General features: G+C 45.4%; 1 protein-coding gene across 1 annotated transcript in view; it reads right to left on the bottom strand.

Annotated features, from left to right (window-relative positions):
• The window catches only part of LOC308672103 (cell adhesion molecule CEACAM6-like), a 42751-nt gene that overhangs the window by 5773 nt on the left and 16027 nt on the right, over window positions 1-20951 (bottom strand). The window contains exons 3-7 of the mRNA XM_081334722.1: window positions 13923-14174; window positions 6586-6858; window positions 5903-6163; window positions 1253-1376; window positions 199-251 (exon numbers count right to left, since the gene is read on the bottom strand). Of these exons, the coding sequence (XP_081190848.1) occupies window positions 199-251; window positions 1253-1376; window positions 5903-6163; window positions 6586-6858; window positions 13923-14174 (963 nt within the window). The remainder of the gene's footprint in view (window positions 1-198; window positions 252-1252; window positions 1377-5902; window positions 6164-6585; window positions 6859-13922; window positions 14175-20951) is intronic.

The raw sequence follows: 20951 nt of genomic DNA, 5'->3' as shown, positions 1-20951 counted from the left end.
GAGTTGAAGTCCACACATCTTAAAATGGCTAAGGTTGACAAACAACGCTCTAAAGAGTGCAGAAAATCTCTGCCTTTTCTCCAGCTTTAGAGAGACTCCTCTAAACCATGAGGCGATGTGTTAGTAGTGGGGGAGACTGTATCACAAATACAGGCATGCATCACACAGGTCCGGCCCAGCCCAAGGGCTGATACTTACTGTGGCCGGGTGCCGAGGGTATGTTTCCATTGGATGTGTGCTGTTCCGTTTTCCTAAATAAATAGCAGACACGTGTGACCCCAAATGAAGAAGGGATCCGTTTCCCAACACAGCCAGCAAATTATTTGGGGTCTTGCCCTTCTAACTCCCCCAGTCTTAGAAATTCAACCCTGGATCATGTGACCCTGGGACACTGCAACCGTCATAAGTATGTCAGTTGCCAAGTGTCTGGATTTGGATCTCGTGATCACAGGGATGCTGCAACGGTCGTAAGTGTGAAAAATGGTCGTAAGTCACTTTTCCCCAGTGCCGGTGTAACTTTGAACAGTCACTAAATGACCTTCCATCCTTTTCAATTTGACCTTCAAGCCTTTCCTCCCCAGTTAGGATCTTTCAAATATTAGAATTACCAATAATATAATCAAAATGATTGATAAACTACGATGCAAACTGCCCTCCCCCATCAAATCCAATGTCTTAACATCTTCTAATAGTTAAGACATCAGGTGTTTTTTTAAAAAAAAGCTCTACTCCAGTCTTTTCCAAAGATGAATTGGGACTATAACTCCCAGTATCCCCAGCCAGCACACCTGTTGGCTCATCCATGAGGATTATAGCTCACATACCTGGAAGGCCTCGGAAACTGAAAGATTGATGTGTCCAGCTGAGGTTGATTTGTTCTTCTGCCCATTGTGCACCAGTCTATTAGCATTATTAGATTCAGCAATGGGCACTGAATCTAATCCCAGATCTACCAAGATACTGGGTTGTGGATACCTGCTCTGCTCCTTAGTGGATCCCATTTTGAATCTAGTAAGCCTGGTTAGAGCTGGAGTGCCTGCCAGCCAATTGGCCCCTTAAGAGCTTCCAAAAGATTGTAACCAGGATAGATTCGTATCCAAGGTGAAGAGAGAGGAAAGAACACAACCGTTGGTGAGATCAGTGCCAACAGCCCCTTAAGAGTGCAAAGTCAAAGGAAACCAGGTACCCAGAGCAGAGAAAGTCAAGAAAATGATGCACCCAACTGGGAACGCCTATTTGGCTGGAGACTTACCAACAGGAAGCCTTGGTACCCAGGAAATACACAACGACCACACAAAGGATCACTCCGGCCACAGAACCGATCGTTGTCCCAGCGATGGCTGCAGGAGACATGCGGGGCTGTGTCGAACCCTCTGCTGTCAGAAGAAGACACGTGAAGGTTGGATAGCAAGCCCATAGCCACAGACCTCTTGATTTTGTTGAGTAAATCAATGGGGGAAGGGCAGGTAGATTTCAGTGGAAGTCCCACTCTATGCCTGGTATCTTCTGAATGTGAAACTTAAGATGGGAGTTTAACACATTAACAGAGTTGGAAGGGACCTTGGAGGTCCTCAAATCTAATCCCCTGCTCAAGCAGGAGACCCTAGACCAGGGGTAGGCAACCTCGGCTCTTTTATGACTCATGGACTTCAACTCCCAGAATTCCTGAGTCAGCTATGCTGACTCAGGAATTCTGGGAGTTGAAGTCCATGAGTCATAAAAGAGCCAAGGTTGCCTACCCCTGCCCTAGACCATGTCAGACAAATGGTTGCCCAATCTCTTCTTAAAAACCTCCAGTGATGGAGCACCTACAACTCCTAGATGCAAGTCGTTCCACTGGTTAGTTGTTCTCACTGTCAGGAAAATTTCAGTGGAGCTAACATCTTTTAAGAGCCATCTGAAGAATAGACATTTCTCTAGTACTCTACAGTACTAGAGCTGGCCATTTTTAGGGGTATGGACTTCAACTGCCAGAAGTCCTATCGGTGGCCATGCTGGCAATGGAATTTTGAGAAACCCACCTATTCAGAAATGATCAAGCTTGGGAAAGGATAATATCAAAAGGATAGGAAAACATAATACCAAGAGCTTTGGATGCTGACACAACCCTGTGCACTTAAAACAGCGTGTCACCTCCACTTTCCGTACCTGATTTAGCTTCTGAACACTGGCACACAAGTTGTGACGCTGCAGGAGATAATGTGAGAATGATAGCTTTTGCCATACTTGCTCAAAACAATCCCAACGAACATTTTGGTAAGGAGAAGGATTACCATGACTACCTTATGTAAAAGTTTACTGTCGTGCTAGATTCTCAAGTCCTTATCAGTTGGTAGTGCTAAAACAACACAACAAAGATTTCTGTGGTGCAAGTGAAAAAGCATTTAATATCTGCATACTGCTAAAACTCTCTTTCCTGTAACCTTGAACTGGGCAAAATGGCGCACCACAGGACAAAACATCTTGAACCAAGCTACCTTCAATAAGCTAGCTTACAGAATGCATCCAAAATCTGGAAGCCATGATTCCCAGGGTATTAAAACTTTATAAAATATTTTATCACGTAAAATAGTCACCAAACAATTTATGACAAAATGTAGAAGGAGTGGCAGAACCAAGGGGTGGAGTCAAGAGAGGAATCAGCCTAGAATCTCTACGCAGCCACAAATGGACAAATCCAACTTCTCTTGAATTCCTTTCCCCCCTTATCTAATGCCAAGATAAGGCTAACCCAGGGTTAGGCAACCTTGGCTCTTTTATGACTCGTGGACTTCAACTCCCAGAATTGAAGTCCACGAGTCATAAAAGAGCCAAGGTTGCCTACCCCTGGCTGTGTATAAGCTTCCTTAGCAAAACTTCAGTTTAACTGGGCCTTCAAATATGGATCTGGCCTTTCATGCCTGACACGTAATAGGTCATAAAACATTTCCTGGGCTGACGCCTGTCTGTGCAGTACAATTCAACAGGAGCTGTTTTCCAGGCAGATCCATCTCTGAACGTATCACAACTTTTCCAGTGAAAGATGCACATCAAAAGTTCTGTCGCGGTTGAAGATATTGAGGAACCTGATAAAGAAATGGCTCTGAAAGGATCAACAACAGGTTGTGGGCTGTCTAGTCCAGTGATGGCAAACCTTTTAGAGACCCGAGTGCCCAAACTGCAACCCAAAACCCACTTATGTATCATCGGGTGCCGGGTGGGTGTGGCCCGTTGGCTGGGCATGGCTTTGGTGGTAACGGCAGCCTGGGTGGGACTAAAAAGTTCAATCAATCGATTCCAACTTTGCGAGATCTTTTTTTTCCAGCGAGAAGTTGAAATTGATTGATTGAACCTCTCTTTTTTTGCACACGGCGGTGGAGGCCGAAAGCAAAAAGGTTTTATAAAACCCAGCTGAAGGCCTGGGACTGGGACGATGGCGCGCAGGCTCACAGAGAGGGCTCTGCGTGCCACCTGTGCCACCACGTGCCACAGATTCGCCACCACGGGTCTAGTCTCTTTTAACACGATCCCCACAACAACAGTCCTGCGAAGGAGGTTTGGCTAAGAGAGGAAAGGGCCCCAAAGCACCTACCAAGTGTTCGGGTTCAAGCTGGACTTGAAACTCGGTTCTTGTCTTAACCCCTGCTTAACCCCCGAAGTCCTGCCAACTCTGTTACTCGGGTTATTCACCAGGTAAAGCTTTGCTGAGCCTTTCAAGATCAGCCAAGGCTGGCTGGGTGCTGTCACTCCCCTTGTTTCTTTGTTTTTCCTTGAGGATGTTTCACTCTCCACCCAACAACTGAAGAAGCTTCTTGGGTGAGTAGCAAGATGTCTTCAAGGAAAAAGAAAGGAAGTCCAGTTGCCTCTTGAAGAAGCACCTTTGGGATAACCATGACCTGGATGACCGAGAATCTCCATAGACGTTCTCTTGTTAGGTAGCAGATTGCAAACCCTTGGAAAGAATTGTTGTGATTCAGGGTCAGGATGTGGGTTCGGCAGTTGGGTCGGACGACTCAGAGGAGGAGGAGGGGGGTGTTGAAGAGCTTGCTGATGATGGCCTTGAGGCTCCGCAGAGCCCTCAGCCAGGCCCCTCCCACCTGGTCACGACGGAGACCCAGCTGTGTGAGCCTGACAGCGTGGATGAAGATGACCCACAGCTGGCCCTGTTCAAGGACGCCCGACACAGGAGGCAGTCAATCAGGAGTAAACAGAGGAAGGCAATGGGGCACCTCGGAAGGAGGCAGAGAGAAACCACGCCCTGAACTGTATATAAGGGGAATGCGTGGGAGGGCTGGTTTGCTGAAGGCAACCGCTTGAATAGTTCCTGTTTCATAGCTCCTGTTTCATGGTTGGTGTCTTGTTTTGCTCTGTTTTATGTTCATAAACTTGGCAGGCTTCATTCCAGCCTCTTGCCGTTTGTAAAGGGGTTGTCCCTGCTTTTGCTGCAGGGCCGGTAGCAGGCTGGGGTTCCTGATAGCCCAATTCTCAAAGGCACAGCAAGATTGACCAACTCACCAAATACGTACGCAATATAGGAGGTATTCTACGCAAAAGGCCCACATGTCCCCAAAAGACACTTTTCCAGCAGCTCCTCAACTGACATTCTCCCTAACAAACACACCACAAACCACCTAGGCACATCCCACTCCAAAACATTAGTAATCCATGGCACAAAAACCATGGGTTTGGGGAGAAAGTTGCTCAAATATTTTATTCCGCAGCAGAGACAAAGGCTTTGACTGATACTCCCAACGCCCGCAGAGAATTAGGAGGTTAGGTTTTTCTATGTTGCAAGGTGTGCGGGATGACAACAGCAACCTTGTAGATCAAAAACTACCTGGCCACAGTTTTATTTACTTAGCTTTTCTTGTCTGTTCTTCTTTACTTTAACTAGCCTGCTGAGGTTGGCAAAGAGAAGTCAAAACTGCTAAGTTCTCTCACTCTTTTGTTCCATTGCTGAATCTGGAATTTCTGACAATTAATTTTTCCTATTGGGGCACTGAATATTTGTGCTCTGCTGATTCCCTAAATGCGGTTTCTTGTCCGCTGGGAAAGTCTGAAGGACAAAGCATGAATGCAATGCCGTGAAGAGAAGTGTCAGGAACAAAAATAATGCATCGATAAAACTGACTTTTACTGCATTGAAAATTGTTAGGTTGAGAAGGCCCCATCCAATTCTTCCAGATTTTTTTTTTTAGCACCAGAGACTATTTTTTTAGCACCAGAGACTATTCTGACTCTTACAATACATTGAAGCAATTAAAACATGCTGAACTTAAAGGAGGGAAAAGATTAAGGAACAAATAAAACAAAATATAAAATCCATGTCATACCAATATAAAATTAATTCCATCCTAAAACCTGTTCTTAAAGCTAGACCAGTGTTTCTCAACCTAAGCCACTTTAAGCTGTGCACACTTCAACTCCCAGAATTCTCCAGCCATCGCGGCTGGCTGGAGAATTCTGGGAGTTGAAGTCCACACAGCTTAAAGTGGCCCAGATTGAAAAATCTTAATGTAGACCATACAGAAACATATGGCTCCCATCTTCAGACTATAAATTTATTTATTTATTTTATTTAATTGGATTTGTATACCGCCCTTTCCTGAAGGACTCAGGGCGGTTAACAAAATACATTTTGTTAATGGATTTTCTTTGTTGAGCCCTGTACTCCACACCGAGGGATCTGTTCTTGCAGATGTTTGTCCTGTACTCAGTTCGTTATAGTGTAATCTGGAACGATACAGAATAAAAACCAGGATCCACGCCTCCCCTTGGCATCAGGCTTGTTATACTATCCTTTCCGGGATAGCCTCCGCCCCCATATCATCTGACCCAAGGGGAACTCGGAGGAGTCAAAAATTGGGAGGAACCAGAAAGGATCATGGACGGGTGGTCAATTCCAAGAAATTGGACTTCTCACCTGTCAATTTCACATAGACAGAGGTCGAAGTGGTATGGTTGGTGAAGGAGTTCCTAGCCTGGCAGGTGTAATTGCCTTCATCTTCCCACTCCTTCAAGTGAACAGTGAGAGTGTCTTCCGTCCCATTCTTGACCGTGTTATTGAAGAACCACTCAAACTTTGCCGGAGGCACAGATTCCGCAGAACAGAGAAGAACCAATTCGGAACCCAGGGGTTGCTCTATGGGTCCTGACTGGTTCAGCCGAGCAGACGTGGGCCCGTCTAGAAAGGAAAGGAGGTAGAATCAGGGCAAAGGAGGGGTGGGGAGGGGAGAGGAGGAGGCCCAGCTGGTAAGCAGGGGGAACGTAACCCCACCCCACAAATCAGCAAGATTATTAGGGGCCCCCCTAGGGTCAGGAAAAGGGCTTATCACGAGCCAAGGTTCAGTTTCAAGTATGAGCTTTGGTGGTGGGACTCCATCTCAGGACCCCAGAAGGTTGCCTCAAGTCTCTGCAGAGGTCCTTCCCTCCTTGCAAGGTCTTCTTCCGCTGTCTTCCAAGAGGATTGGGAGGAAGAGGGCTCCTGTCTTCTACAACTAAGGATCCCCCTATTTGTCATTTTGGAGATGGGTAAGAAAACTCTGGTGGCCAGATCTCCACCATAAAGCAGGAAGAAAGGCTCCGTCAAAGGAGGGATTTACTTACATGCCAGTGTAAGTATACTGGGGTTGCTTTCGGCGGTGGTGAAAAGATTCCGGGCCGTACAAGTATAGCTTCCTGCATCGGGTTGTTGGAATTTGCGCAGTGTGAGGGTTCGATTTGCACGGTCAAATTCTACGTTTCTTGGGAAAGGTTTACTGTCCTTGGACCAGGTGACGTTGACTGTGGAGCTACTGGAGGTGTTACAGTTCAGCGTGATAGCTTCATTCTCAGCCACAAGAGATTCCCAAGGCCACAGGATTGGTTTTGAGAGATTTTCTGCACACAAAACACAACAAGGGTCATCTAGGGGGTTACTTACACCTTCCGATACTTGGCTATCCAGCAAGGTCACCATCTAGGTATCGTCAGGGTTGGGACATTTTGAGAGCTCTCCTCAGGGGCCTGAAAAAGTTGGGTGGGTTACTTTAGTCCCCTCCCCTTCGAGCCACCATGGCCGACGGACCAAGTCAGGGAGATGGTTAGCACCAACAACTTTCTGCTAAGACGTTCCTGCAAGAATCTCAGATTGGGGTCCGCTTCTACAGAACGAGCGAGCTGTACGACAGGAAGACACGGGTCGGTTTGGGTTGAGGATGGTTCCTGCTGCCCACTTTGAAACTGACAATGAAGTGGAATCATTACGCGTGAGCTTTCAGAAAACGGGATTTTAATGGTTTTTCTTTCCTTCGCTTCAATCGAACAGGCTGGACATTCTCTTATAGTGGTAGAGGGATCCTGGTTCCTTTTCTTGATAAGGACGAGGAGAGCCAAGGATTGAAGGAGGACGCTGGACATTTTTTTTAAAAAAAAATATTTTAAGGTGAAACAGGTCACGGAGGAGTGGAGGGCAGAAAAGTGGGGGGGGCTTCCTTCTTATCAGGTCTGCTTCTGGACTTGCCATTCTTGGGGGGGGGGGGTCCCGCTGGCCCCCAGCCTTGCAAGAGGAGCTAAAACGGACAAAGAGAGTTGAAAGTTCTTGTTCTCTGAATCTGCTCCATTGGCAGGTAGCGGCCACGGGCATCCAGAGGATGGATGGCAGCAGGTAAAAAACACGTGTGTGTGTGTGTGTGTGTGTGTGTGTGTGTGTGTGTTAGGCAACCCCCTTTGGGATTTGGACAGCTACTGGAAAAGCTCTCACAAAATGGCTGCTGCTGGCAGTTACAAGACACCTCCCCACCCCGCCATCGATCCGAAAGGCTGCTTCCTACATTTAAAAAACCCCAGTTTACCTCTCGGCTTTTCAGGTAGTCCTCGACTTTCGACAACTGAGCCCAACATTTCAGTTGCTAAGTGAGACGTTGGTTCAGTGACTTTGGCCCCATTTTACAAGCTTTCTTGCCGCGGTGAAAGAAAGCGAGTTGCCGCTCTTGTTAAGAAGTTACAAAAAGGGGATCGCACGACCCCAGGATTCTGGGACAGTCATAAATACGAGTCATTTGCCCAGCGTCTGAATTTTGATGTTGTGACCGTGGGGATACCGTAACGGTCATAAGTGTGCAAAACGGTCATGAGCTGCTTTTCTTCAAGGCCGTTGTAACTTTGAACGGTCATTAAATGAACTGTTGGAAGCCGAGGACTATCTGTATTTCTTGGTAGCCTTCTTCAGAAAATATTGAGCTGCAACATAAAATGCATCACTGTTGCCCAATGAAGCTGGTCATGCACCAACTCAACCTCCCATCTACTGATTTGGCAGACCCCACCACTCCACTGGGCTTTACAGGCAGTCCTCGACTTACGTCCAACAGTTGGGACCAGAATTTCTGTTGCTAAGCGAGGCGGTTGTTAAATGAGCGAGCTCTCTGCTACCGGCCTTTTGCCCCTTTTTCAGCCTTAAGAGTTCAGACTGCACATTTTATTGAGAATTTTAAAAGTCTAGAAGAAAGCTTTTTTTAAAAAAAAAAAAGATTTTTTTTAAAAAAATCTAGTTTATTCTCTTTGCCCATGTCCTGCTATTTAACTTTTGCTGGATGTTTCACTTGTTTAGAAAAAAAGGATCCAGAGACTATTTTGCTACTGGGAGGAGACAATGGAAGACCTAAATAATAATTACGTGGCTCTTGTTTTCTTGAAGAGCTGAACAGATTCAAAACAATCACGAAAGAAGAATGAGGGAAAGAAAAGCAATACATAATAGGCCATAGGTACTATTACAAAGGGAGGGGGGAAAATCCTTTTTTTTTTACAGAATTTCCCTGCACGGAAAACACATTTATTTTTTATTTATTTTAATCCCATTTATATCCCGCCCTTCTCCGAAGACTCAGGGCGGCTTACAATTTAAGCACAAACCAATGTGCTTAGCAATAGCAATATACATTCTATGTATATGCCTGCTTATTAGGGCTTTCGCCCCCCCCAAGCGGCATTATTACAAAGTCAGCTTAATTGCCCCCAACAATCTGGGTCCTCATTTTACCTACCTCGGAAGGATGGAAGGCTGAGTCAACCTTGAGCCTGGTGGGACTCGAACCTGCACTAATTGCAGGCAGCTGGTGTTACTTAAGGAGGCATTAGCCCACTGCTCCACCAAGGCCATACAGGTATTCCCCCCCCCAAACAGCAGCTATACTTTTAGTGGCTCATTTTTTAAACTAACAATTTTAGTAAGCATTGGCATCAGACTGTTTTCCATAAGCTGGGCAGGAGCTGGTTCCTGTGATCAGTACAGTGTGTTGCCAACGTGGACGGCTGCCAACGTAAAAGGGCATAATATCAGCCGAAAATTTTAAAAAGGAGGGCAATTAAACACAGTGGCTTCCATCCAGACATGTCTGCATTAGCCAGGATGTTCCCAGGTGGCTGTAGAAACCATCATGCTGTGTCATATTTCAGTAATTAAATTTCACGAGTCCAATGAAGAAGGGGGGAGAACCCAAATAAAGAAAGCAAATAATAATAATAAATTGCAGCGTTGGCTACAATATTATTGAGGATGCATTGTTTTGCTGGTCTGTATGTCTTTTTATTTTTATTTTAGGACACTGGGATAATCTGGGCTGAGGCACAGATGAACAAGTAGAGATCAACCTCAAAGCAAATAAACCGTTTATAAACTCCAGGAAAGAGAAAGAGCACCCCAAACCCCGGGAGAAATCAACTTTTGCAGATCACTGCTCTCATTAGCTTCTTCCCTTTTGGTCTAATTTGCTGTTTAGCTTCTCTTGCCAAGAAGCCACCTCACAAAGTCCTAGAAGGGACAATAGATCACACGTAGATCGGTCTGGTAAAAACCTCTCAAAGGCTGGTGGAACCAGGATCTGGCGGTGGACTGCAGGGAAAAAAAAAAATGTTTCTTGCTCCGCTTAGATCAGTGATGGCGAACCTTTTAAGAGACCGAATGCATGCCCAAACTGCAACCCAAAACCCACTTATGTATCGTCGGGTGCCGGGTGGGCGTGGCCCATTGGGTGGGCGTGGCCCATTGGGGTGGGCGTGGCTGCGGTGGTAACGGCAGACTGGGTGGGACTAAAAAGTTCAATCAATTCCAACTTTGCGAGATCTTTTTTTTTCCCCCGTGAGAAGTTGAAATTGATTGATTGAACCTTTTTTTTTTTTTGCACATGGCGGTGGAGGCCTAAAGCGAAAGAGTTTTATAAAACCCACCTGAAGGCCTAGGACTGGGGCGACAGCATGCGTGCCCACAGAAAGGGGGTCTGCGTGCCACAGGTTCGCCACCACGGACTTAGATCCTGTGATCCATTACCTTGGCAACTAGCCACAAGGGCTGTTTCTTTCGGCTGCCGGAGGTGCTTGTACCAATTATTTTATTATCAGGACTCTGCAGAATATCAACTTTTAACTCTCTCCATTTGGGCAATCCGAATTCTCCACCCACCTCTGCTTCCCACCCAGGTTTTCTTCCTGAACCAAGTCTCTCCAATTCCTCTAAATTTTATACAGATAATCCTTGACTTACGACCACAATCCAGCCCAATTTTTCTCTTGCCGAGCGAGACAGTTGTTAAGTGAATTTTGCCCCTTTTTATGACCTTTGCTGCCAGTTGTTAAGTGGATCGCTGCAGTGCTTGGGTTAGTAATCTGGCTTCCCCATGGACTTTGCTTGTCAGAAGGTCACAAAAGGGGATCACGTGACCCTGGGACGCTGCGACCGTCATAAATGTGAGTCGGTCGCCAAGCGTCTGAATTTTGATCATGTGACCTGGGGATGCTGCAATGGTCATAAAGTGTGAAAAACAGGCATCAGTCATTTTTTCCAGTGCCATTTTAACTTTGAACAGTCACTAAATAAATTTGTTGTAAGTCGAGGATTACCTGTACAGTTCTTTCAGACGTGTGTAAGAATTACAGATCCACAACTCTTACACTTTTAAAGCTTTTGCAAGAGAAGAAGTCCAGACAGATTGGTGTAAACGGCCCAGTAGGCTTCCTAAATGATTGGAATCCCACACACACACACACAATCAACTCCAAAACCTTAGTTGCTTAGCCACTATTTTCTTTATCAATTTGATATTTTTAAATTGGACTACATTATTTATATCGTTTTCTGTCAGGTTCCCCTGAAGAAATTCACACCTGTACAGGTGGAAAATTTCAGCAGGAAACCTATGGCCTCGTGTAAAAAATTTTCAGGATCCAAACTTTGCAGGAGACAAAACAGAAAATGGAGCAACCAAATAGGCTGACCCAGTTGATGGCTAAGCTGTTGTTCCGCAAAGGAAATTGGTGGCCGAAATTGCTTCCTGATGCAAATATGAAAGGTGGGACTGACAGATTCTCTAACTTTTTCTGACAGCTCTTTTGCCTTCCGTCTCTGTTCCAAAGCAGCCTTGCATTTGAGTTCCAATATCTTCTCTTTTTTTTTTTATTTTGTTTTTTTTTTATTGAAAAGTTTTAAAATACAGTTTTCCCTTAAAAAACCCCCCTTCCCCCTCCCTGCTCCCCCCCTACCTCCCCCAACCTCCCTCCCTCCCCCCCTCCCTCCACCCTCCCCCTCCCCCCCCCCGACTTCCCAGAGCTAAATACAAGGTATATATATAAAAAGCAATCATAAACAATCATATACTAATAACTATAAGTTCTAAAATCCATCACTCTCTAGCTTATATAGGATAAGACACACCTTAACAATATTAAATATATATAAAAAACTAGAATAAAAAAACAAGAAAAAAAAACGAAAGAAGACTTATTCAAATGCTACGTAAAACTTCTTAACCCTATACTTGTTCTGGATAAACTCAATCCATTTTCTCCATTCCATAATATAGCGTTCTTGCGAATGATCTTTCAAATAAGCCGAAATCTTCGCCATATATATCATAACTCTATATCATTTCAGACAAACGGTTGTCCATTCTCTTCTTAAAAACCTCCAGTGATGGAGCACCCACAGCTTCTGGAGGGAAGTTGTTCTACTAATTGTTCCCACTGTCAGGAAATTTCTCCTTAGTTCCTGGTTGCTTCTCTCCTTGATTAGTTTCCATCCATTGTTTCTTGTCCTGCCTTCAGGTGTTTGGAGAATAGATTGACTATTAATGTGAAGTTAACTAACCTTATTACCCCTAGGACAATAATTTTGAAATGGATAAAAACAAATTCATATGCATGTCTTTTTGGAACAGCCCCCTACCTTTATTCATTCTTTTGAGTACTTTTGAGAACTAAGACTAATAGAAATCGTCTGACACAACCTTCAACCTTCAAAATTGTTCTATTTATTACAGATAAAGCTTCCTAAAGATAAAGTGATGAGCAGGTATCGGTCCTAATGACTGTCTTTCTAATATTACGGGAGTTTGCAATCAAAACAATGTTGGGAAATGCAGTGACAAAATTCGACATTTTCTCCATCAGAGAAATGAACTGTGGGGGGAAAAAGCAAGAAGACACCCCCACATGGCTGGTCTTTTAAACTCCAGTTCCCTCAATATTGTTTAAGGATGACCAAAAGGACGCACAAAAAAGAGAGAGAAATTACAACACTGTAGACGTTGACAATTCAGAATGAAGAAATGCAACAACATTGGAGAAGTTTGAAGCGACAGGAGACAAGTGAATTTCTAATGTCCATCGTACAAATCCCACAATTATCATCTTAAGAATGACAGTGAAAGGTGGTGAACGCCAAACCTTGGAAGGAAAGTAAACGGTTGCATCAAAACTCAAATCCAGTTACAGTACACAAGAAAGTATCTTAGGAAAAACAGTCACGAACAGAAACCATACAAGGAGTTGGCTAAAGCCATGAGATTTCGTGGCGGGGGCGGGGGGAAATGAAAAGAAACTCTCCAGGACTTTTGAAGATTCCGTTGCAAGGCAAACGATTTAAATCCAGCCCAGTCACGTGGGATCGTCTGGGGACAGAACCCCTGCCCACACACCCAAAAGAGTCGTAGATGGAGGAGAAGAAGCTGTCAAGGAAACAAGAATACCCAAACATGTACAATAAATAGAACGGAAGGCGAAAAAAGAGATGTTCAGGGATTGGGTGTCAACCGTCCCATTGGGCACATTCAACAAAAGAAACTCCCGGCTCTTTGGGTGTTGTGTAGTGGGTTCTTTGGCGCAGGAATGAAGATGAGGCAAGTGAGTTCAGGAAAACTCATGGTTTATTGCTTGCAGAATCTGAATTGAGGAAATGGCTGTAACTAGCCGCAATATATAGTCTAGCCCATAGGTGGCAGCCAATAGGCTTGAAGCAACCATTGCCGCCTAGGGATAGCCAATAGCAGCACTGGAGACTTGTAGTCTGGGTTGCTGGAGAGCCGTTAGCTGCTCCAGCAACCCACGTGGTATTACTAATGAGCCCAATACATAACATCAGGTTAACCAAGAATGTAGCTTTAAGATAAGATAAGATAATCTTTATTGTCATTTTTTACTGTGGGCACAATGGCGCACATCAAAAATGAAGCGAAGTCAGTTCGGGGATTTTTCCCCGTGAAAACCTACATAAGGTAACTCCCTTTTCCCTTCGTGTCACCCAGAGTTCAGCGTTCACCCATTGAGTTTAGTTCTTTTGCTTTGGGAAAAGCTGTCTGATTTGCTCAAAACATTCTCCATCCCTTGGCCTTGTTAGATAACGTCTCCCCAGCAACTGACGGCTCACTTGCATTCCACAGCCTCCTCCACCTTTAGGAAGCCACCACCTTTCTCCCAGCAATGTTTGGCAAAGCTGTGAGCAAAAGCAGGTACAGGCTACTACCGGTATGGAGTCGAGTCAGATTTGACACTGGCTTTGTATGGTTCCATACAAGTCCCACGGAGATAGGACATGAGACAGGTGTATAAATTACTAGCCTCAGAAAGATCACCCCGCTTAACAGAACTCATTTATGGAGACCAGAAGTCCATACAACCATGAATATACTCACCCAGGACACAGACAGGCTGGGTTTTAGACTGGGAGAGTCTGGTTTCGTTGTTGGAGGCCTCACATGTGTAGGTCCCATTGTTGGCAGAAGACAAACGAAAGAGCCAATAGATCCCCCCTGAATGTGTAGCATTCTTGAAGGACCATGTATAGTTGGCAGGTGGGTTGGAGTCAGCTTGACAGGACAGGGTGAGATTGGAGCCTTCTGCATAAAACTGCCCTTTGGGGCTGATGACTGGGGCATCAGGCCCATCTGGAGCAAATATAGGAGAGTTACAGGTTGAGGAAGGCCAGGGAACTTGGCAAGGAGGGTATTCAGAAGCCACATTTGGTCAAAAAGCTATGAGCTGGAATGACGCATGCCGGTGTCATCGGTGTGGGGCCACAGTGTTGTTCTTGGCATTCATGTGATAATAAAGCAGGGGTCACCAACCACGGCAACTTTAGGACTTGTGGACTTCAACTCCCAGAATTCCTCAGCCAGCATAGCTGGGAGTTGAAGTCCACAAGTCCTAAAGTTACCAAGGTTGGTGATCCCTGCTATATAGGGAGGAGCTGCCCTCCAAAATTGAGTTTGTTCTTCATATCCAGGAGGTATTTAGTTTGGCAGCCTAAAGACAAGTAGTCCTCAACTTACGAAGACCACTGGGAGCGGAATTTCCATTTGTGGTTGTTAAGCGAGTCACATCCGATTTTGCCACCTTTTTCGCCATAGTTGTCAAGCAAATCAACCGCAGTCGTTAAGTGCATCGTGCAGTCGCTAAGCGAAACCAGCTTCCCCATTGACTTTGTTTTTCGGAAGCCGGCTTGAATGGTCGCAAATGGCAAACACGTGATCCCAGGATGCCACGGCTATATTGTTCATACATGCCAGTGGCTAAGCATCTGAATTTCGACCACGTAACTGTGGGGATGTTGCGATGGTTCTAACTGTGAGGACCAATCACTTTTCCCCCCAGTGCTTTTTCAACTTCGCATGGTCGCTAAACAAATCGGCGTAAGTCGAGGACTACCTGCAATCTTCCAGCAGCCTTAGAGGAGGTGCCATTATCCATTTATCTCAGTTTCACGCCTGGTAAGAGTTCAGGAGCCCAAATTCTTTTTTACCAAGAAAAGGAAAGAAGGTAGAAGAAATCTAATGTGACTTTTTATAATTCGTCTTTGGGGCCGACTAATTTACATAGTTTAACCTTCTCAGGGTGCCCAGGGACCCTCGCTTGGGGTACCCTGGCCAGAGAGAGAAGCAAAACAGTGAAGCTAACATGGAAAGCTAAGCCAGCTAGCTAGCTAGCTAGAAGGGTGTGTATGAGGGGGTCCAATCCCTATTTTACATCAGCCTGATGTTACTTTCCTCAAGTTACAGATGGCCTTGTAAGCCAACACCTCCCTCTCCAAAGCCTTAAACTGCCTTTCAAGAATAATAAGCCCAGGTGGGCCATTGACGAAACTGGAAAATGAAACTGCCCTTTAAATATGCAGAAGAAGCAATTACTTCTTCTGGTTCTTTGGGTGCGGTCTGTAAGCAGCCGTTGACTGGCGTGAAACAAGAAGAAATGAGGGGTTTCCCCCCCCCACTAAAATAATATTTCGGGAAGGTAGCTACTTTATTTCATGTAGCAAGGAGTACTAGTATTGAGGAAGTTACAAAAGGAGTACAGACTGCCTCGCAATGTTGTAAAAATGGGGCTTGCTTACAGCAAGGACTCACATTTCATCAATTGACATTTCTACTTAAAGAAACAAAAAAAAATCCCCCTTTGAACAGAGACGGTGTCTGTGCGGTGGAGGAATAATTGATGGAACACGTTATTCTCTATGGCTGTAGGAGAGGACCAGGCAGAATCTGAAGGTGGGGTCAAATGCATCATTACTTTGGAATCATTACGCTCCCACAAGTTATTTGTTTTGAATGTTAGTAGATCAGATTCCTGTGCATAAGTAGCATGTAATGAACTTGAAGGGCTTTGAACTCAACTCCTGTTCCTGGTTACATGTCCTGACAATTGTCATCTCTGCACAGAGGCTCACCAGCAATTATTATTTCCACTCTGTACTAAATATCCTGCTCATTCTGGTTTGTTTTACCACCAAGTGTTATTATCGGATCAATCCGATTTTGTTTCCTTGACCACAGCCAAGTACTTGTTTTACAGCCTGCGCAATGCACCTGAGCACACCTCTGTTGTTAAGTGAGACATTTGTTAAGTGAATTTTGCCCCACTTTACGACCTTTCTTGCCTCAGATGTTAAACGAAGCTCTGCAGTTGATAAGTTGGTAACCCGGTTGTTAAGTGAATCTGGCTTCCCCATGGATTTTGCTTGTCAGAAGCTCACAAAGGGGGATCAGAGGACCTTAGGACACAGAAACGGTCGTAAACATGGACCAGTGGCCAAGAGTCTGAATTTTGATCCCGTGATCACAGGGATGCTGCAAAGGGTGGGGGGAAAACTCCCCACTTTTTTCAGTGCCATTGTTAAGTTTGAACGGTCACTGAGCAAACAGTTGTAAGTTTGCCCAGGTTCGCCTGGTGCGCCAGTTGCGGCCCTATTTGGACCGAGATGCCCTACATACAGTCACTCATGTGCTCGTGACCTCTCGAATAGACTACTGCAATGCTCTCTACATGGGGCTGCCCTTGAGGACCACCCGGAGGCTTCAACTGGTGCAGAATGCGGCCGCGCGAGTTGTGATGGGGGTCTCCCAATACTCCCATGTAACACCTCTGCTCCGCGAGCTGCATTGGCTTCCAGTTGCCCTCTGGGTGAGATTCAAGGTGCTGGTGATGACCTATAAAGCCCTAAATGACATGGGTCCGGATTATTTACGGGAGCACCTTCTGCCGGCGTCAACTTCCCATCGTCCTGTGCGCTCCCACAGAGAGGGCCTCCTCAGGGTGCCGTCGGCCAGGGAGTGCCGGCTGGCAGCCCCCAGGGGAGAGCATTCTCTGTGGGCGCACCCGCCCTCTGGAATCAGCTTCCTATTGAGCTCCGGATGGCTCCCAACCTTCGCTCTTTTTGCCGCGACCTGAAAACCTGGTTATTTGAGCTTGCCGGCCTGGACTGAGGGATTGGGATTTTAAACTTTAGAATTTGTCTTGTTGGGGCTAACTTAACTTAACTTAATTTATTTTTTAACTTTGTATACCATGTTTTAACTGCCCTGTACACCGCCCCGAGTCCTTTGGGAGAGGGGTGGTATATAAATCCAATAAAATAAATAAAATAAATAAATAAGTTGAGGACTCTCTGTAGTGGTGGGTGTGTAGCAAGAGGGAGAATATTGACTGAAGCAAGTGAAGGGACTCAAAGCACTCAGAATGGATCTGCTCAATGTCACTCATACATTCCCCCTTTTAGAAGTCAGACTCTTATACAAGCTTGCTCGGAAGCTCGTTCCCCTAATCCCTGAATCTCTACAAACCAGACTTACAGAAGACATTCAGAGTGTAGTTGGCGGAGTTGTTAGAAAAACTGTTAATCCCACGGCAAGTGTAGAGGCCTGCATCCTGGCGACTTGTTCGACTGAAGCTAAGGTTCTGGCTGTTGCTGCTTAAAGCAATGTGGCCTCCAGCCTCCAGCTTCTGGTTCCCCTTAAGCCAATCATAGGAAACATTAAAGCCTGAGGCTGTACAATTGAGATAGGTTGTGCTATTCTCGACAATCTTGCCGGGGTCACTGATGGAGATATGATTGATGGCCTCTGTCATAAAGAGAGAGAGGGGGAAAAGGGGGGGAGTCATTGTTATTTGAGTCAAACGTCTGATGTAACCGGGCCTCTTCTCCATGGTTAGTTGACTCGGGACTTCAACATCTAATCTTGAATTTCCATCTAGAAGGGGTTCTCCAGTCAGATCTGTGGCTGTCTGCATTTAGGATACGTTGGTCAGCCAGGTGTGAGTTAGCTGTGAGATACGAAGCAATGTTTACAGGACAAAAAAGATGGGAGAACTTAGATATATGTCAATTGTCTTCTCCTGGACTGCAAGATTTTATCAAAATGCCTCAAATGTTCCATTCAGGACGATGGCTAAAATAGGAAGGTGGGAAAAATTGAGGCCCAAAATTAGGTTAAACTGAAAATTTAGCAATTTAAAAAAAAAGGAAGCACAAGGTTTATGTTTTCAGGAACAATATTATCTGTCGCTTCACTGTAAAACAACAAAGGTTTTCTGAACCGCTTCTGTGAAGTTCAACAACCACCAAGAAGGAAACGGGCAGAGATAAACCTCAAATGAGGCAACTTTGAGGCAGATAAATACATGGAAGAGAAGAATATCAAACACTTACAGAATCAGAGTGAATATCGGTGGATGGCCTTGAATTCCTAGCCAGAAACTGGCCAGTTGGAAACATTCAGTGCTAAAGATGTAAACAATACTGGGATAAAGAGAGGGTACACAAAAAAAGAAGAAAGACTAACAAAAATTGCACAACTGTTTTAACTATTTGGGTTCTCACACTGCGAGGGAAGAAAACACAAGGCAAAGAACTCAGTTTGACTATCAGAACTGGCTCAAAATATGCCCGTTTCTGAACTGCAGTGACCATAAAGGAGAAGCTTTGACGCTGACAAGTTGAAGGGGCATCACGCAAGGATCTCATTTCTACTGGAATGACTTTCAGTCCTTAGAGGAATCAGATGGAATCTAGTCTACCAAAGATCAAAGATATTGAAGAAGAAAAGGAATCAAAAGAGGAATAATGTGTTGTGGTAGTCATGGTAAGGTCCCAGAATGGAGTACCATGATAGGAAAACTCAAACAAAAATGCAGGAATGTTCAAAATCAAATCCATGCAGAGCTCTGAAAAGGAGGTTTCAAGGTGACAGGAAGCGAAGACAGAATCACACCAAAAAAAGACACCCAGAGAAATTACCCACAGCAAGTCCTTCAAAACATCTGAGTAAGCTTGGCCATCCAAGCTACTCACCCTGAACGCTGATCTCCAGGACGGTGTAGTCCGAAAGTCCACTTTCAACATTGGTCACTTTACAAGTATAGTTCCCAGCGCTCTTCAGAGTAAGACGCTGGACCAGGTGTGAATTGTTCTGATGGTCCAGAAGCTGCCCATTAAGATACCAATAAAATTTTGCAGGTGGATTAGAGACGGCAGAGCAGGAGAGGCTGAGAGTGGAATGCTCATGGTAAACCTGTTGTAGGGGGCTCATTACGGGGCGTTCAGGCCCGTCTGGAGCAAACACAGGAAAGTCGTATGTTGGAAAAGCTACTTAGAAAACTACCAGTGCTATGTCTCAAAACAGGATGGGACAACTCACTGAAGCCAACCCACCGTGGGACAAGCTCGCTGCAGGACAATTCAACAAATACAAAAGGTAAATTAATTTTTGACGGACCCGTGGCCAATAATAATAAAGAAAATCAATCCATCAATAAAGGAGCTACAATAATTTAGACGAAAACGTGGTCACCAATATTAAAAGTACCTGATGAAACGATTAATACGGCACTGAATTGTCTCGCAGTGAGTGGACCAGTTGTCCTAGACCCGTCTGAAAATACAATCCTACATTTTTGGTGTAACCACACACTGGCTGTATAGGGAGAAATCCCTGGGAGTGGAAGACCAGGGAATGTCTGAATAAAACCTAAGAACAACAATAACCTCTTAAAATGTTACTTGGCTCAGTTTTCTGGGCTGTCTTTTATTTCTTGCTCATTTTGCAAGCTCCAAGCTTTAATTCAAGCTAATTCCAATGAAGAACCTGGTTGTTTTTGAGCTTTTCTTTAGCATCCATCTGAGGAGCAAAGAGCTGGGCCGGGCTGAAGGAAAATGAATAGCCCAAAATCACCCGGTTGGTTTTCATGGCTAAGGTGGCACTTGAACTCACGATCTCCCACTTTCTAGCATGGTGCCTTAACCACTAGACCAGAGGTCCCCAACCTTTCGGGCACCAGGGACCAGTTCCACGGAGAAAGGTTTTTCCACGGATGGGAGAGTGCGTGATTTCGTGTGCTGCCTGCATCCCGCGGATTGGGCTTTGCTTGTTTGTGCGGACCGGTGGCTGGCATGCTGCAGCCCGGTACCGGTCCACGGACCCGGGGTTGGGGACCCCTGCACGAGACCAAATTGGCTCTTTATGCCTCTTGGCCATTAGTAATCAATTACAGGACTGGATCCTGAATTCAAATCACCAACATTTCCTGCCTTCAGGTTGAGCACGAATTCCGTTCGACTCCCTGGGCTGAAAGAATAATTGCCACGTAGGACAGGTCAGGGAAAAAAAATAATAAACTAAGTAGAAGGGCCAAAGTCTCTTCCTTCCTTGGATGCAGATTAACCAGAAATCAGCCATTCCAAGAAAAGACAGAGAGAGACTAGAACCAATCACAATGGCTAAGAGGGTCAGTTAAAAGGGGCCAAGTGGTGGTTAGCCGTTGGGTGGATGGGAAGGGACATCTCACCGCCTCCAGCCTAAACTTACAGAAGATTTCAAGCCGGTGAGGCTCACTGCTGTTGGCAGAGAAGCTATTTTGCCCAGAACAGGTATAGCTGGCTGTGTCACTCCGAGCAGTTGAAAGGAGTGTGAGGGTCTGGCCGTGGTTCTCCAAGAGGACCTTCCCTCCTCCTTCAATCGGCTGGCCTGCTTTCAACCAGGAGTAGGAAACATTGAAACCCAAAGAGGAACACCGAAGTGTGACAGGATGGTTTTCTACCCCATGAGAAGGCCCGGTGATGGTGACTTTAAGGACGGCACCTGTGAGGATAGAAAAGGGGCAGGAGAGGCTCCGGGTTGCTGAGGAGTCAAATCATCCACCGCCCACCACCAATTTTATGCAGATGGCAAAGTCCAAGGAAAGAAGCAAACTCTTTTTACAAACAGACAGATAACAACAGTCACAAAGACAATCAATTTCGGGAAATCACAGAGAAACACGCTGTAGGCCTAACAGCATTTTAACAGCTGCAGGAGAAGCCCAGAGACAGAGAGATACAGGAAGTCCTCGACTTACAACAGTTTGTTTAGTGACTCTTTGAGGTTACAACGGCCCTGAAAAAAGCGAGTTAGGAC

The sequence above is a fragment of the Vipera berus genome (genome assembly GCF_964194415.1).
Source record: "Vipera berus genome assembly, chromosome: 9".
NCBI classification, from domain to species: domain Eukaryota; kingdom Metazoa; phylum Chordata; class Lepidosauria; order Squamata; family Viperidae; genus Vipera; species Vipera berus.
The sequence above is the reverse complement of the archived record's forward strand: the minus strand, read 5'-3'. Positions and strand labels throughout refer to the sequence as shown.